Here is a 19,037-nt window from a genome sequence, read left to right as displayed (position 1 = left end):
TGTGATTTTTGTTTTTAATTCTATTTATATGGTATATCACATTTATTGACTTGGGTATGTGAAACCATCCCTTCATCCTTGGTATGAAACCCACTTGATCATGGTGTATTTGTTGTGGAAATTTGAGCCAAGAAGAACAGAGAAACCAAGAGACACAAGAGAATCTTTTACTGGAGCTCCAGCTGATGGTGGCCTCACTGCCCGTAATGATGGCCGCCAGCCCTGAACAAAGAGAACAGATTGCTTTTATATAATTTGAGGTGGGAAAACAAGGCAGGAAACAGGTATCAGACAAAGATAGTTAATCAAGTTTAGCAATCTTGGGCTTCCTGGTTATTTGACTTTATAACCTTGCAACTGAGCTAGGGGGTTGAAAGGTTGAGCAGGGCACCCAAGGAGACCAGAAAAACAGGATTTGCAGAAGTATGTGGAGGCTGCAAACCTAAAGATATGCCCTGGTACTCTTATCTAAGAAGAGAGGAGGTGGTACTAGGTCTGCTTTGCCTCTACTTTCTCTAAATACAGTTTTTGTGACTAGCCTGGAATGTGGGCTGTAGGATAAGTTTGCAGCTGCAGTTCGTTGGTCTAAGCTAGGAGGGGTTACTTATTTTTGCTTACTGTGATTTTTCTTAATGACCTAGTGCTAATGTTAGTTATTATTTATTTTAATTCTGTCTTTGATTCTCTTTTCCTTTTCCGAGTATCTTTTTGATATGTTGTTGGATTCAGTTAGCTAGTATTTTGTAAAGGATTTGAGAATCTTTGTTCATCAAGGATATTGGTCTATAGTTTTCTTTTTTAGTTATGTGCTTTCCTGGTTTTGGTATTAGAGTGGTGCTGGCTTCATAGAATGAATTAGGGAAGGTTCCTCCTGTCTCTATCTTGTGGAATAGTATCAAAAGGATTGATACGAAATCTTCTTTGAAAGTCTGTTAGAGTTCTGCTGTGAATTTGATGCTGGACTTTTTTTGTTAGTCATTTTTAAATTACCATCTCAATCTCACTGCTTGTTATTGGTCTGTTTAGCGCATATAATTATTCCTGATTTAAGCTAGGAGAGTTGTATTTTTCCATCTCTTCTAGGCTTTCTGGTTTATGTGTTTAAAGGTGTTTATAGTAGCCTTGAATTATCTTTTGTATTTCTGTGATGTCAGTTGTGATATCTCCTCTTTCATATTGAGGCTATTTTGATTTTCTCTCTTCTTTTCTTGGTTAATCTTGCTAATGGTCTATCAATCATATTTATCTTTTGAAAGAACCAGCTTTTTGTTCATTTATCTTTTGTATTTTTGTTTGTTTCAATTTCATTTAGTTCTGCTCTGATCTTGGTTATTTGCCTTCCTCTGCTGGGTTTGGGTTTGGGTTTGGGTTGTTCTTGTTTCTATAAGTCCTTGAGGTTGACCTTAGAATGTCAGCTTGTGCTCATTCAGTCTTTTTGATGCAGGGGTTTAGGGTTATGAACTTTCCTTTTAGCACCGCCTTTGCTGTATCCCAGAGGTTTATGTAGGCTGCGTCATTATTGTTGTTAAGTCTGAAGAATTTTTAAATTTCCATCTTGATTTCATTTTTGACCTAATGCTCATTCAGGAGCAGGTTATTTAACTTCCATATATTTGCAAGGTTTTGAAGGTTCCTTTTGGAATTGATTTTAGTTTTATTTCACTGTGGTCTGAGAGAGTGTTTGATATTATTTCAATTTTCTTAAATTTATTGAGGCTCATTTTATGGCTTATCATATGGTTTATTTTGGAGAAGTTTCCATATGCTGTTGAATAGAAAGTGTATTCTGCGGTTGTTGGATGAAATGTTCTATATATATCTGTTAAGTCTATTTGTTCCAAGGTATAGTTTAAATCTATTTTTTTCTTTGTTGACTTTCTGTCTTGATGGCCTGTCTAGTGTTGTTAGTGGAGTATTGAAGTCCCCCACTCTTATTGTATTGCTGCATATCTCATTTCTTAAGTCTATTAGTAATCGTTTTGTAAATTTGAGAGCTCCAGTGTTAGGTGCATATATGTTTAGATTGTGATATTTTCCTGTTGGACAAGGCCTTTTACCATTATATAATGTCCCCCTTTGTCTCTTTTAACTACTGTTGCTTTAAAGTTTGTTTTGTCTGATACAAGAATAGCTATTTCTGCTCGCTTTTGGTGTTCATTTGCATGAAGTACCTTTTTCTACCCCTTTACTGTAAGTTTATGTGAGTCCTTATGTGTTAAGTGAGTCTCCTGAAGGCAGCAGGTGATTGGTGAGTTCTTATCCATTCTGTGTTTCTGTATCTTTTAAGTGGAGCATTAGGCCATTTACATTCAGTGTTAATACTGAAATGTGAGGTACTGTTGCATTCACTGTTCTGTTTCCTATTTACTTTTTTTGTTTATTGTTTTTGCTTTATAACTTGTATTTTTGTTTTGTAAGTCCTGTGTCATTTATGCTTTAAAGAGGTTCTGTTTTGATGTGTTTCTAGGATTTGTTTCAAGATTTAGAGCTCCTTTTAGCAGTTTTTATAGTGGTGTCTTGGTAGTGGCAAATTGCCTTGGCATTTGTTTGTCTGAAAAAGACTATCTTTCCTTCATATGTGATGCTTAGTTTCACTGGATACAAAATTCTTGGCTGATAATTGTTTTCAGGAGGCCGAAGATAGGATCCCAGGCCCTTCTAGCTTGTAGGGTTTCTGCTGAGAAATCTGCTGTTAATATGATAGGTTTTCCTTTTTAGGTTATCTGGTGCTTCTCTCTCACTGCTTTTAAGATTCTTTCCTTCATCTTAAATTTGGATAACTTAGTAACAGTGTGCCTAGGCAATGATCTTTTTGTGATGAATTTCTGAGGTGTTCTTTGTGCTTCTTGTATTTGGACGTCTCAGTCTCTAGCAAGGCCAGGGAAGTTTTCCTTGATTATTCCCCCAATTATGTTTTCTAAGCTTTTCGAATTCTCTTCTTCCTTAGCAACACCAATTATTCTTAGGTTTGGTCATTTAACATGATCCCAGGCTTCTTGGCGTCTTTGTACATTGTTTTTATTCTTTTTTCTTTGCCTTTGTTGGATTGGGTTAATTCAAAGACCTTGTCTTCAAGCTCTGACTTTCTTTCTTCTACTTGTTCAATGCTGTTCCTGAGCCTTTCCATAGCATTTTGCATTTCTAAAGTGTTACCAATGTTTCCTGAATTTTTGATTGTTTTTTCCTTAAAGCTGTCTATTTCCTTGAATATTTCTCCCTTCGCTTCTATCGGTTTTTGAATTTCCTTGCATTGGGATTCGCCCATTCTCTGGTTCCTCCTTGATTAGCTTAATAACAAACTTCCTGTTATTCGCGTCCAATCACACTGAATATTAAATGTATTTAATAAAGAGATCTTCCAAACAGGGTTTGTGTGGGCGACAAGGCTGTTTTATTTCTTGCTTGGGTGCAAGCGGGCTGAATCCGAGAAAGGACACGCCAAGGGCTAAGGGTGAGAATTGGTTTTATAGGCTGGTGCAATTTTTTGAGGGGTGGGGGTGTTACAAAGTGAGATCAGTTACCGTGGTTGGGGGTAGGGGCAAGGAGTATACCTTACCATAAGTTCAGTTACAGTGGCAGGTGGGGTAAGGCAGAAGAGTAGTTAAGGTGGTAGGGTGGGGTAAGGAGTATTCACATTATCATAAGAACAGTTAAGATGGCAGGGTGGGGTGATGAGTATTCAAATTATCATAAGAACAGTTAAGATTGCAGAGTGGGGTGAGAAGTATTCACATTATCATAGGAACAGTTAAGATGGCAGGGTGGGGTGAGAGGCTCCTGGAAAGCTCTGCTGGGCAATTAGGGATAATGGCGAATGCAGACGGGGTCATGGGGGATGATCAGCCAAGGTAGGCAGGACTTCAGACTTTCTGGGTCCAGGCTTGCACATGGAGACCTGCCACTTACTGAGTTCTTTTTCAGGCAAATCAGAGATTTCTTCTTGGTTTGGATCCATTGCTGATGAACTAATGTGATGTTTTGGGGGTTATTAAAGAGCCTTGTTTTATCATATTACTAGAATTGGTTTTCTGGTTTCTTCTCATTTGGGTAGGCTCTGTCAGAGGGAAGGCTGAAGGCTGTTGTTCACATTCTTTTGTCCCTTGGGGTGTTCCCTTGATGTAGTATTCTCCCCCTTTTCCTATGGATGTGGCTTCTTGTGAGCCAAACTGCAGTGATTGTTCTCTCTCTTCTGGGTCTAGCCACCCAGCAAGTCTGCCTGGCTCTGGGCTGGTACTGGGGGTTGTCTGCACAGAATCCTGTGAAGTGAACCATCTGTGGGTCTCTCAGCTGTGGGTACCAGTGCCTGTTCTGGTGGAAGTGGTAGGGATGCCATGAACTTTGTGAGGGTTCTTAGCTTTGGTGGTTTAATGCTCTATTTTTGTGCTGGTTGGCCTTCTGTCAGGAGGTGGTGCTTTCCAGAGAGTATCAGCTGTGGTAGTATGGAGAGGGACTGGTGGTGAACAGGGCCCTAAATCTCATAAGATTACATGCCCTTTGTCTTCTACTACCAGAGTGGGTAGGGAAGGACTATCAAGTGAGGTCAGAGATAGGCGTGTCTTAGCTTAGACTCTCCTTTGTCGGGTATTGCTATGGCTGCTATGGGGAATGAGGGTGAGATACTCAGGTTACCAGATTTGTGTACCTAGGAGGATTATGGCTGCTTCTGCTGAGTCATGCAGGTTGTCAGGGAAGTGGGGTAAAGCTGGCAGTGACAGGCCTCACCCAACTCCCATACAAGCCAAAGGGCCTGTCTCACTCCCACTGTGCCCCCACAGCAGCCCCAAGTCTGTTTCCAGGTGGTAGGCAAGCTGGGCTTAAAAACTTGTCCTAGGCTACCTGCCTCCTAGCTGTGAAAGAAAAGGGCTTCCCCACCTGTGGAGTTTGCATCCAGGATTTGTACCCTCCCCCAAGTTCTGTCCAGGAGGCTTCTTGCCCCATTCAAATTGTCACAGAGTTCAGCTAGAGAGTTCTTTCTCCCTGTGGAGTTTTACCTCCCTTTCCTCTGGCTCCTCCTCCTCACTGTGGAGCCTGGTAGGAATGGCCTGTTAGGGGACCCAGCGAGCTCTCAGGGCCTTTCTGTTGCTTCTACTACCTCTGTATTTCGCTCCGCCCTCTAAATTGACTCAGCTCCAGTTAAGGTCAGAAATTTCTCCTGCAAACAGACCTTCAGGTTCTCCAGTGAGTGTATGTGTTTAGGAGAGGAGGCTCTTCCTTTCCCATTCCACAGTTGGGGCACTCACAGTATTTGGGGTGTCTCCTGGGTCCTGCAGGAGCAGTCTGCTTCCTTCAGAAGGTCTGCAGGTCCTCTCGGGACTGCTCATTTGTTCTTGCAGTATATCTGGAGCTAAAATTCACATTGCAAGCCTCCGCATACTGCTCTCTCCGGAGCTGCACTCTAGACCTGCCTCCTGTCCACCTCCATGTTTTTACCCTTTCTCTTGGTGAAACTACAGAGCTTATTAGAGAGTGTCTCACAAACTTTGGAAACAAAGAGGCCTGGGACCGTTTTTTCTGGATCATAAATGTAACTTGTTCTAGTCCAAGACTACCATCTGTCTGGGCCCCTTTTAGGCTGCCCTTTTGTGAGTACAGGCTCTACTCAACATCACTTGGCCTCTCAATCATCTGCCCTAAGGCTTTCTTTGCAAATCTTTAGCTTTCTGGAAGTATGATATTTCAACCAGCATTACAATTTTCTTTTAATTCATAGTTTAACAGACTTCCATCCAGCACAGCTTTTGGCTAGCTGCTACACAGGTACAAAAAAGTATATAATATACAAGACAGATTTTTTTTAAAGGTGCCACCCAGCTAGAAGGAATCCAGAAAACGAGGATACTTTTCGTCCAGTATATATGTAAGTATGGTTAGTTAAGTATGGTTGGTAGAACAAACACAATGTATAGACGAAGACTGTGGATTTCAGACAAAAGACATGAATGAAGTTAGAGAGCAGGGAAAATATGTGGCTGGTTTTTGTTTGAACTTGGAGTAGGAGTCCTAGAGCAGAGAGTGTAAGAGATAATACTGAAATTTGCAAAAGAGATCATGTCCTTCCTCTGTTCAAAACTTACAGCTTCTCATTTGGCTTCTCATCTTATTTAGATAAAAAGTCAAAGTCCCTATTGGTCTACAGGCTACCACACAGTATCCTTTCCGTGCCCCAGTTCCCATTTACCATGACTTTCTTCCTTGTTTCCCCTTCTCTAGCCGTATTAGTCTCCTTGATCTGGCCAATAGAGACTCCACCTCAGGGCTTGTTTCCTCTGCTTGAAGCTCTCCTTTCCCACGTGACTGCATGGCTCACCCCTCTTTTAGGTCACCTTTATCAGAGAGATCTGTCTTGATCTCCTTATATCACACCCCCTGCCCCACTCCAGCCATTCCCTATTCCCTGTACTATGCTTTATTTTTCTTCACCGTATTTAGGATATCTATATGCTTTTATTATTATTGCCTTTGTTTTTGCTTAGGGTGTGATGGAGTGTAGAAAGTTCAACCTCCAAATATGGCATTTGGGCATACTGAATGTTTAAAGTTGAAAGAAATTAAGAAAACCACAGAAGCAGAAAGGTCCCCGTGTGTTTGTCATTCTCTTTCTCTGGACTTCTTCTGCCTTTCTCCCCTTGAAGCCATGAAAGGAATTCTCTTACCTAAAAGTAGATCATAAGACTCTCATGTGACAAGTGTCTTCCCTAGACATGCAGGAAAGGAACGAACACACAGAGACACAAAGAAAAATATGAACAAGCAGGACTTGCTAAGTTCCCCTCAGTACCATTAGGTTATACCTGCTTTTTGTGCACTCATCCTTCTCCATGACTATCCATTCTTCATCAAACCTAAGCGTAAAATAGACAGTTTTCCCTGGTTCCTTGGGTCTTCATTTCTGAAGGCACCTGTGTTGCATAAAATTTTGATTACATAAATTCGTTAAGCTTTTCTCTTATTAATCTGTCGTTTGTTATAGGGATGTCAGCTATGAACCTTGTGATGGGAGGAAAATATATTACTTTTTTCTCTCTTACAAGTGTATGCACCTGATTGAGAAGATTTTACTCACCATCGTATCCCTAGCACCCAGAACCAGTGCCTCGCACATAGCTTGTATTCAAATATTTACTGGACAAAAAAGAAAATGACTGCAGCAAAAAGGGTGTGAGGGAGGGAAGGAGTTGGATACGGATCCTGTGGTATTTTATGTTCCAGGAAAGGGAATAAAAACTTATTAGTCAGTGGGTAACCATTGAAGGGTGTGAATTGGGGAATAGAGGCAAAAGCATTTAGTTTAGGAAGATTAATTTGGTAATGATATGTAGGATGGATTTTTTTTTTTATAGAGGCAAAAGCATTTAGTTTAGGAAGATTAATTTGGTAATGATATGTAGGATGGATTTTTTTTTTAAGTCACATTAACTCCCACCCCTTCCCAATCCAGCCACTCTGCCACACAGCTGGAGAAATGTGTGTGCATTTAAAAAAAAAATAACTTTTAATCTTGAAATAGTTTGACTCACAAGAAATTGCTAAATAGTACAGTAAATGCTCTTTCTGTACTTTTCACCCAGTGTCCCCAATGACATCTTACATTACTGTCAAGTACAGGAAAATGACCTCATTACTATACTGTTAACTTGGGTACAGACCTTAGATGGATTTCGTCGGATTTTACATGCACCTATTTGGGGGATGTACAGTTCCATAAAATTTTAACATGTGTAGATATATGTTATTTAATATTTCTGGGTCTGACCTTCTCTAATATCACTCTCCTGGTTCTTGGGCTCCCATCATTTACATATGAATTAAGTGAATGACCTGTTGTTTTATTTTATGTTCTTCTGCATTATGTTCCATGTTGGTAGATAGCCTTGCCTTTCTACACCAGAGATGCTTTTAAAATTTTACTCCACCAGGATTGACAAATCATATTGCAGTTGTCCCTCAATATAGGTGGAGAATTGGTTCCAGGACCACCCCCCCACACACACACACGCACACGTGCGAATACACAGACACACACACATACACACACTATACCAAAATCTGCATATACTTAGCTTTGTAGAGCTCAAGTATATGAAAAGTTAGCCCTCTGCTTACACAGAGTTCACATACTGGGAATACTGTATTTTCTATTTGCATTTGGTTGAAAAACATCCACCTGTAAGTGAACACATATAGTTCAAACCCATGTTGTTCAAGGACCGACTAAATATACTAGGTCTTAATAATTATCTACCTATCTATCTATCTATCTATCTATCTATCTATCTATATAATTGCACGTTAGGTTTGGGGGTACATGTGAAGAACATGCAGGATTGTTGCATAGGTACATACATGGCAATGTGGTTTGCTGCCTCAATCCCCATCACCTATATCTGGCATTTCTACCCATGTTTTCCCTCCCCAACTCCCTACCCCACTACTGTCCCTCCCCTAGTACCCCCCGCAGAAGACCTCAGTGTGTGATGCTCCCCTCCCTGTGTCCATGTGTTCTCATTGTTCAACACCAGCACATGCGGTGTTTGATTTTCTGTTCTTGTGTCAGTTTGCTGAGAATGATGGTTTCCAGGTTCATCCATGTCCCTACAAAGGACGCGAACTCATAGTTTTTTATGGCTGCATAGTATTCCATGGTGTATATGTACCACATTTTCTTTGACCAGTCTATCATCGATGGGCATTTGGGTTGGTTCCAAGTTTTTGCTATTGTAAACAGTGCTGCAATGAACATACATGTGCATGTGTCTTTATATTAGAATGATTTATAATCCTTTGGTTATATACCCAGTAATGGGATTGCTGGGTCAAATGGAATTTCTATTTCTAGGTCCTTGAGGAATTGCCACACTGTCTTCCACAATGGTTGAACTAATTTACACTCCCACCAACAGTGTAAAAGTGTTCCTATTTCTCCACATCCTCTCCAGCATCTGTTGTCTCCAGATTTTTTAATGATCGCCATTCTAACTGGTGTGAGATGGTATCTCAGTGTAGTTTTGATTTGCATTTTTCTAATGACCAGTGATGACGAGCATTTTTTCATATGTTTGTTGGCCTCATATATGTCTTCTTTTGAAAAGTGTCTTCATATCCTTTGCCGGCTTTTGAATTTGTTTGTTTTTTTCTTGTAAATCTGTTTTAGTTCTTTGTAAATTCTGGATATAAGTCCTTTGTCAGATGGGAAGATTGCAAAAATTTTTTTCCATCTGTTGGTTGCCAGTTCATTCTAATGAGTGTTTCTTTTGCTATGCAAAAGCCTTGGAGTTTAATTAGATCTCATTTGTCTATTTTGGCTTTTGTTGCCAATGCTTTTGGTGTTTTAGTCATGAAGTCCTTGGCTATGCCTATGTCCTGAATGGTTTTGCCTAGGTTTTCTTCTAGGGTTTTTATGGTGTTAGGTCTTATGTTTAAGTCTTTAATCCATCTGGAGTTAATTTTAGTGTAAGGTGTCAGGAAGGGATCCAGTTTCTGCTTTCTGCACCTGGCTATCCAGTTTTCCCAACACCATTTATTAAACAGGGAATCCTTTCCCCATTGCTTGTTTTTGTCATGTTCATCAAAGATCAGATGGTTGTAGATGTGTGGTGTTGTTTCTGAGGCCTCTGTTCTATTCCATTGGCCTATGTCTCTGTTTTGGTACCAGTACCATGCTGTTTTGATTACTGTAGTCTTGTAGTATAGTTTGAAGTCAGGCAGTGTGATGCCTCCAGCTTTGTTCTTTTGCTTAGGATTGTCTTGGCTATGCGGGCTCTCATTTGGTTCCATATGAAGTTTAAGGTGGTTTTTTCCAGTTCTGTGAAGAGGGTCATAGGTAGCTTGATGGGGATAGCAGTGAATCTATAAATTACTTTGGGCAGTATGACCATTTTCACAATATTGATTCTTCCTAACCATGAGCATGGAATGTTCTTCCATCTGTTTGTGTCCTCTCTTATTTCGTTGAGCAGTGGTTTGTAATTCTCCTTGAAGAGGTCGTTTACATTCTTTGTTAGTTTTATTCCTAGGTATTTTATTCTCTTCATAGCAATTGTGAATGGCAGTTCACTCTTGATTTGGCTTTCTTTAAGTCTGTTATTGGTATAATGGAATGCCTGTGATTTTTGCACATTGATTTTGTGTCCTGAGACTGTGCTGAAGTTGCTTATCAGTTTCAGGAGATTTTGGGCTGAGACGATGGGGTCTTCTAAATATACAATCGTGTCATCTGCAAATAGAGACAGTTTGACTTCCTCTTCTCCTAATTGAATACCCTTTACTTCTTTTTCTTGCCTGATACCTCTGGCTAGAACTTCCAATACTAAATTGAATAGGAGTGGTGAGAGAGGGCATCCTTGTCTAGTGCCAGATTTCAAAGGGAATGCTTCCAGTTTTTGCCCATTCAGTATGATATTGGCTGTGGGTTTGTTGTATATAGCTTTTATTAGTTCTGTCGATACCTAGTTTATTGAGGCTTTTTAGCATAAAGGGCTGCTGATTTTTGTCAAAGGCCTTCTCTGCATCAATTGAGATAATCATATGGTTTTTGTCTTTGGTTCTGTTTATGTGGTGAAGTACATTTATAGACTTTTGTATGTTGAACCAGCCTTGCATCCGTGGGATGAAGCCTACTTGATCGTGATGGATAAGCTTTTTGATGTGCTGTTGCAATTGCTTTGCCAGTATTTTATGGAAGATTTCTGTATCTATGTTCATCATGGATATTGACCTGAAGTTTTCTTTTCTTGTTGAGTCTCTGCCTGGTTTTGGTATCAGGATGATGTTGGTCTCATAAAACGATTTGGGAAGGATTCCCTCTTTTTGGATTGTTTGGTATAGTTTCAGAAGGAGTGGTACCAGCTCCTCTTTGTATGTCTGGTAGAATTCAGCTGTGAATTCATCTGGACCTGGGCTTTTTTTGGTTGGTAGGCTATTAATTGCTTCCTTAATTATTTTTAAACTGGTACAATACATTATTTCTTTCTCTTGGTCATTTGTCTACTTAGAACTCCTTTATATCTTTTCTGATAGTAAAATATTTCTACAAGATTGTTAACAGGGTTCAAAGTTTTTCCTTTGCCTACCCAGCCCTACTAATTAGAAATGCATTTCTTATTAGTACCTTACCAATAACTTCAGAATGTAGAAGGGTGCCTGGTCAAAGGAAATCAATCATTTAAAGTCCAACTTTGTGTTCGTAAGTTCTTATTCATTCTTTGTGACTTTTTAAGATATTCTGCTAACCATACTATTTTACTAAAAGCTGACTTTCTTAGTTTTTATATATCGTGGGACATATTTAAAGGGATTTACAAGCCTTCCAAAACAAATTGTTAAAATTAAAATCTTATATTTTAATTATTGCAGCTATGCTGTATGTATACTTTTTTTTTAAAGATAGGATCTTACTCTGTCACTGTATTTGTATATGTGATCTATATGAGATAGATGTGCTATATATACTTCATATGCTTATATGTTCCTGATGTTTAAGATAGTAATTGATGTTATTTAATAGGTTTCTGAATTAATATGCATGCGTAGGTGTGAAGTTGAAAAAAAACCAAACTCTGTCTGAATGTACTTGATATATTTCTTACAGGTTCTGAGTTCTGTTCGCACAGAATGGGACCCACTGGATGTTTGCTTTGGAGCCAAACAGCCTTATCAGGTGTTCACAGTGGAGCACTCCATCAGTGTAGACAAAGAGCCCATGGCTGACAGCTGCATCTATGAATGTGTTCGGAATAAAATCCAGTGTGTGTCTGTCACCAGAATACCACTAAAATCAAAGGCCATCAGTTGTTGCAGGAATGTTACTGAAGACAAACTGATTCTGGGCTGTGAAGATTCCTCACTAATTCTTTATGAAACTCACCGTAGAGTGACTTTCTTAGCACAGACTGAACTTTTGCCTTCATTAATAAGCTGCCACCCAAGTGGTGCCATTCTGCTAGTTGGCAGCAACCAAGGGGAGTTGCAAATTTTTGATATGGCTCTCTCCCCTATTAACATCCAGCTGTTGGCTGAAGACTGCTTACCCAGGGAGACTCTGCAATTCAATAAATTATTTGATGGTTCCAGCAGTCTTATTCAGATGCAATGGATAGCTCCTCAGTTTGTTTCTCGGAAGGCTGAAGGTAGTGATATCTATGATCTCCTCTTCCTCAGGTTTGAAAGAGGACCTTTGGGTGTGCTGTTGTTTAAACTAGGTAAGTTAAGGAAATCCTAAGTGAAGTGTTTATGATAGTGACATAATTAAGGCAATGAAACTATTCTTACAAAGTAGATTTTTCTATTTGTCATCCCATAAATATGTTTACCTTTTAAATATACATATAGTTTCCTTTTGTGGATGATTTTCTAACTGCCAAAGGAACATTAGATATTGAAGAATTTGTAAATTGCATTAATTGTCAATCATGATGCTTCAAAAACCTGAACTTTTACATTTCATACTCTCTAAAATAAACTGCACTACTAAATAATTCCTTAAGCAATAGATATGTGAATATTTTAAAAGGACTCACTTTTTCCATTGAAAAATTCTGTGTTGTAGGAATAGAATAATTTTTCTATAAAAATTATTTTACATTATTGGTGTCTGTTGATTCCCAGACTGGAATTGTGTGAAACAAATGTTTTAAAATAAAAGAAAGCAGATATTTAGTTAGAATTTGCTGAAGATACTTGTATAACTTTGTTTTAGTTTCTCTTTTGGATAAAAATATTCAAAAGGATAGATATTTTTATAGATGTTGATAAGTTAATATGTATAAAATTATATATTAATGTAGCCCATTTCAACCAAGACACTTTATTTCTTTTAACTTTTATTTAGGTTTGTGGGTACACATTAAAGTTTGTTATATAGGTACACATGTATCATGGGGGTTTGCTGTACATATTATTTCATCACACTGGTATTAAGCCCAGTACACAATAGTTATCTTTTCTGTTCGTCTCCCTCCTCTCATCCTCCTCCCTCAACTAGACCCCAATGTCTGCTTTTTTTCTTCTTTGTGTTAATAAGTTATTATCATTTAGCTCCCACTTTTAAGTGAGAACATGTGGTATTTGGTTTTCTGTTTCTGCATTAGTTTGCTAAAGATAATGGCCTGCAGCTCCATTCATGTTCCTGCAAAAGATATGATCTTGTTTTTTTAATGGCTGCATAATAATCCACGGTGTATATGTACCACATTTTCTTTATCCAATCTGTAATTGATAGGCATTTAGGTTGATTCCATGTCTTTGCTATTGTGAATGGTGCTGCAGCAAACGTTTGTGTGTGTGTATATTTATGGCAAAATGATTTATATTCCTCTGGGTATGTACCCAGTAATTGGATTCCTGGGTCAAATGGTAGTTCTGCTTTTAGCTCTGTGAGGAATTGCTATATTGCTTTCCACAATGATTGAACTAATTTACACTCCCCCCTCACAGTGTATAAGTGTTCCCTTTTGTCTACAACCTTGCCTGCATCTGGTATTTTTTGACTTTTTAGTAATAGCCATTCACACTGGTGTGTGATGATATCTCATTTTGGTTTTGATTTGCATTTCTCTAATGATCAGTGATACTGAACTTTTTTTCATATGCTTCTTGGTCTCATGTATGTCTTCTTTTGAAGAGTGTCTGTTCATGTCCTTTGCCCACTTTTATTTTTATTTTACTTTAAATTCTGGGATACATGAGCAGAATGTAGAAGTTTGTTACATAGGTGTATGTGTGCCATGGTGGTTTGCTGTACCTATCAACCTGTCATCTAGATTTTAAACCCTGCATGCATTAGGTGTTTGTCCTAATGCTCTTCCTCTCCTTACTCCCCCATCCCCAATTGGCCCCAGTGTGTGCTGTTCCCCTCGCTGTGCCCGTCCATGTATTGTGATTGTTCAGCTCTCACTTATGAGTGAGAACATGTGATGTTTGGTTTTCTATTCCTGTGTTAGTTTGCTGAGGATGATGGCTTCCAGCTTCATCTATGGCCTGGTAAAGGCCATGATCTCATTCTTTTTTATGGCTGCATAGTATTCCATAGTGTATATGTACCACATTTTTTTTATTCAGTCTGTGATTGATGGGCATTTGGGTTGGTTGCATGTCTTTGCTATTATAAATAATTTTGTAATAAACATATGTGTGCATGTGTCATTATAGTAGAATGATTTATATTCCTTTGGGTATATATTCAGTAATGGGATTGCTGGGTAAAATGGTATTTCTGCTTCTGGATCTTTGAGGAATCATCACACTGTCTTCCACAATGGTTGAACTAATTTAAACTCCCATCAATGGTGTAAAAGTGTTCTATTTCTCCATAGCCTCACTAGCATCTACTGTTTCTTGACTTTTTTTTTTTTTTTTTGAGACAGAGTCTCAATCTGTTGCCCAGGCTGGAGTGCAGTAGCGTGATCTGAGCTCACAGCAACCTGCATCTCCTGGGTTCAAGCAATTTCTCCTGCTTTGGCCCCCCTGAGTAGCTGTGATTACAGGCATGCGCCACCACACCTGGCTAATTGTTGTATTTTTAGTACAGACAGGGTTTCATCATGTTGCCTAGGCTGGTCTTGAACTCCTGACCTGAAGTGATCTGCCTGCCTCGGCCTGCTGAAGTGCTGGCATTACAGGTGTGAGCCACCACACCCAGCCTCTTGACTTTTTAATAATTGCCATTGTGGCTGGTGTGAGATGTATCTCATTGTAGTTTTGATTTGCATTTCTCTAATGATCAGTAATGATGAGCTTTTTTTCATATGTTTGTTGGCCACTTAAATGTCTTCTTTTGAGAAGTATCTGCTTATATCATTTGCCCACTTTTTGATGGAGTTGTTTTTTTCTTGTTAATTTGTTTCAGTTCCTTGTAGATTCTAGATATAATACCTTTGTCAGATGGATAGATTGCAGAAATTTTCTCCCATTCTGTAGGTTGCATGTTGATTCTGATATGTTTCTTTTGCTGTGCAGAAGCTCTTTAGTTTAATTAGATCCCATTTGTCAATTTTGTCTTTTGTTGCAATTGCTTTTGGTGTTTTCATGAAGTCTTTGCTCATACCTGTGTCCTGAATGGTATAACCTAGGTTTTCTTCTACAATTTCTATGGTTTTGGGTTTTATGTTTAAGTCTTTAATCCATCCTGAGTTAGTTTTTGTATAAGGAAGGGGTCCAGTTTCAGTTTTCTACATATGGCTAGCCAGTTTTCCCAACACCATTTGTTAAATAGGGAATCTTCTTTCCTATTGCTTGTTTTTGTCAGGTTTGTCGAAGATCAGATGGTTATAGATGTGTGGTGTTATTTCTGAGGACACTGTTCTGTTCCATTGGTCTATATATCTGATTTGGTACCAGTATCATATTGTTTTGGTTACTGTAGCCTTGTAGTATAGTTTGAATACAGGTAGCATGATGCCTCCAGCTTTGTTCTTTTTGCTTAGGTTTGTCTTAGCTATCCAGGCTCCTTTTTGGTTCCATGTGAAATTTAAAGTAATTATTTCTAATTCTGTGAAGAATGTCAATGGTAGTTTCATGAGAATAGCGTTGAATCCACAAATTACTTTGGCTTTGCACACATTTTAAAGGGTTTGTTTGTTTTTCTCTTGTAAATTGTCTAAGTTCCTTATAGATGCTGGATATTGACCTTTTTCAGATGCAGTTTGCAAATATTTTCTCCTGTTCTGTAGGTTGTCTGTTCACTCTCTTTGTAGTTTCTTTTGCTGTGTAGAAGCTCTTGTTTAATTAGATCTCACTTGTCAATTTTTGCTTTTGTTGCGATTGCTTTTGGCATACTTGTCATAAAATTTTTGCCCATTGTCCAGGATGGTATTACCTAGCTGTCTTTCAGTGTTTCTATACTTTTGGGTTTTACATTTAAGTCTTTATTCCATTTTGATTTGATTTTTATGTATCAACTAAGAGACTTTAAAATATAATTTATTATGATGATTCACTTCCCGTTTGTAACTTTGCATTACTTTCTATACCCTGAAATATATGATATACTTTAGGTATTAGATTTCTACAATTTAACATTCTTGAGAGAATCTCACTTAGGTTTAAAAAATAAATTTTAATTAATGTACAGTATGGCTACTTGAAAACATAGAAAGGTAGGTACATTTTAGAACCCCTTATGGAATTTGACTCTGTGGTACAAAGTTAGGTTTTTAAAGGCATTGTAGTGTTTGTTAAATAGCTTTCAATTTACTTTGTTTTTTATGGACCTGCTTGTCTCTGAAGTTGAGTATACGAAATATCTAGTGAACATGACTTGATTAACCTACAAGATATAATGCATACAGTGTGAGACCTATGTTCTTTTCACATAATAAAAATGCAGCTAAATCTATTCATAATGTTAACATTCAAGAAAAAAATGTTTGGAGTCTCAGTTATTATGAGATAATCCAGTTATACTTTGCCCAACTACATGTTTAACAGTTGTGTGTCTCCATACACAACACTAATTAAACTGGATGTTTGATGTTTCACATGTCTGTTAAAACACACACACTCATGCACTCATGCTCACACACACACACTCTCTTTCTCTCTCTGTCTCTCCCCCAGACCCCTCTCAATCTCTCCTTTCACCCTCTAAATTACCCATTTACCTGTCAAACAGAAGGCTTTATGCCCATGTACACCTAGCTTTTCTTCAGCTTTCCCTTGTGGGCCTACTCACAGCAGCTTTGCAAAAAGCACAGCTTTCTCTTCCTATCTCTAGCACATTTGCCTTCTTACTAAAGTAAACAGGCTCTCAATGTAGGGATTTAGAGGGCTTCCTGCTAATTGCCAGCTTGTAAACTTAATTGGACTGTCTCCCTGGGCACTGTTCCTAAATCAATTAGGCATTGAGTTGGCTGTCACCTCTTTTTCCCAAGAAGGTCTCTTGGAAGAGAATTATCCAATAGAAGTCAAGCATTCAAATGAAAAGGTGATAACTTTTGCAACTGACATTTATCATTTAAATTTTATTTTCAATATGACTCTAAGTTTTATAGGATAGGGAAATTGTACAGTCTTACATGCTCTTTAGGAGATCTAAATATGTAATTTCCAAGGAATTTTTAAAGTTTTGTTTCTCATTTTGAATGTATAAGATTAATATTTATTACAAATTATTTTTCCTGGGAAGAGTAGATTCCTTGAAATAGAAGATTCCAACTAGCAGATTTTTTAAAGAAAACCCAGTTTAAAGAACAGATTTTTCTTATGATCTGCTACTAAATACATCCAAAAAAATTAATATACTTCTTGAATTTGTCAGTGCTGATTCTGGGCATCCATGTGGAATTTTCATGTATAATTCAAGTTACTGCATACATAAACAGGTAGTTACATGTGCAGTTTCCCCACTAGGGAGCATTTATGAGGTTTTTTTCAGATGCTTGTTATGCAAGCCTTTGGAAAATTTGACATGAAAGGTGTAGCTTACAATTTAAAATTGTAAAGATAGATCATGGATCATAGTTTAAAATAGAATGCTTTCATATGTAAACGTGGCAGTGCCTAATGCCAATATGCTAAGATTTTTGGAGTTTGATGTTAGATTAGGTCAGTTAGTGTAATGTTGAAGGAACGCTGTTCCAAGGCTAGAGCTTCCATTTCTTAATCCTTACAAGGATCTCACAAATGTGTTGGGCATTAAAAGTCCATCATTATTGTTATTAGAAGAATTCAAAGATTATGTCTTCCTTAGGAGGTAATTAGAAGTGTCATTACATGGAAGGCAGGAAATACTGTTTTATAGAAAGCAGTATGTATTCAGAATCTCTTTATGTGACAATCACTATCGCATATTTCTTCATACATAGACTAAGGTTAATTTTAAAAAGTGGAAGCCCTAATTATACTATTGGGATATTAAAGCTTTTCCATTCTCATTAGTACCTTTTCCAACCTTCACTGCTCTCCTTAAACTCACATAATCAGTTCCTTATCCCTCCCAACAGAGCATCTCACCTTTTAATTGTCAGTTCATTAAATTTATCTGCTTTTTACCACCCACCCACCCACCCAACCACTTATCAGTTTGCACATGAATCTTTCCCTCTCAGTTTAGTAAAAAAAGAGTCTTTCCTTTTGTGCAAGACTGATGCCACCACTATTTCCTCTGTGGATCCTGTAACATTCCCTTTGATACCTTTATTTTGTCAACCTCCCCAGCCCCATCTATCTTGGTACAGGAGCAGATAAACAGGCCCAAGTCATACCATAAAAACAGACTAACAGAACTCTTCCTTAAAATGATTTCCCCTCTGTTATTAATCTCATGTTCACCTTTCTTTCATAGCCAAACTTACTGAAATAATAATGAACATTGCATTTTCTCTGCTTCTTCGTTTCTCACTCCTCAGAACACTGTGCTTTGGCTGTATCTTCAATGGTCTCTCAGAACTGCTCTTGGAAAGGTCACCAGTGACTTCCTACTTAATAATACATTTCTCGTATGTTGTTTGATGACTTTTCAGCATTTGATCATTTCTGACCACTTCCACTGTCACAGAACCCTCATCAAACTTGCCCTCTGTGATCCCAAATGCAACTTTCTGTCACTTTTTTATGCTCTTTTTCTGCCTACTCATGAAAATGTTAGGGCCATTGAGGGTTCTGTTTTTAGCCCTTCTCTCACTTTGTACAAGTTGAGACTTTGTTTTCAATTTTGTTATCTGATCTCTGACTCCAGCCAGACCATTCCTGACTCCACATCCACATATTCACCTGGCTTGCTGAATACATTCTCTTGGATGTACATGTGTGCCTCAGACTCATTATGTGCAGACATGAAGTCATCTTCTTTCTCTCCAGACCTGCTTTTCCTCTTGTATTCTTCTTTTTGGTGAATGGTACAGTTACTCAGATGGAACGTCCAAGTCAAAAGTTTTTCTAGAATCCTCCCTCCCTTCTAATACCGCATCCAATTAGTGACCATATCCTATTGATATACACTCATAACATCTCATCCAGTTCAGCCTCACTGTCATTGCTTTACTCTGACCTACTCTGTTTTACCATGATCAAGCAGAGGCCCTGTATCTGTATTCTTCTGCCTT

The 19,037-nt window shown here is 38.3% G+C and overlaps 1 protein-coding gene across 11 annotated transcripts in view; it reads left to right on the top strand.

Moving 5' to 3' along the window:
• The window catches only part of WDPCP (WD repeat containing planar cell polarity effector), a 783,785-nt gene that overhangs the window by 446,324 nt on the left and 318,424 nt on the right, over positions 1-19,037 (top strand). For all 11 annotated transcript variants that reach the window (XM_064364171.1, XM_064364170.1, XM_064364169.1 and 8 more), the window contains one exon: positions 11,588-12,197. In XM_064364171.1, the coding sequence (XP_064220241.1) occupies positions 11,588-12,197 (610 nt within the window). The remainder of the gene's footprint in view (positions 1-11,587; positions 12,198-19,037) is intronic.

The sequence above is a fragment of the Aotus nancymaae genome, unplaced genomic scaffold (genome assembly GCF_030222135.1).
Source record: "Aotus nancymaae isolate 86718 unplaced genomic scaffold, 86718_ANA_hifiasm-v0.15.2.pri h1tg000057l, whole genome shotgun sequence".
Lineage (NCBI taxonomy): Eukaryota > Metazoa > Chordata > Mammalia > Primates > Aotidae > Aotus > Aotus nancymaae.
Note: the sequence above shows the minus strand (reverse complement) of the source record. Positions and strands in the feature narration are given on the sequence as shown.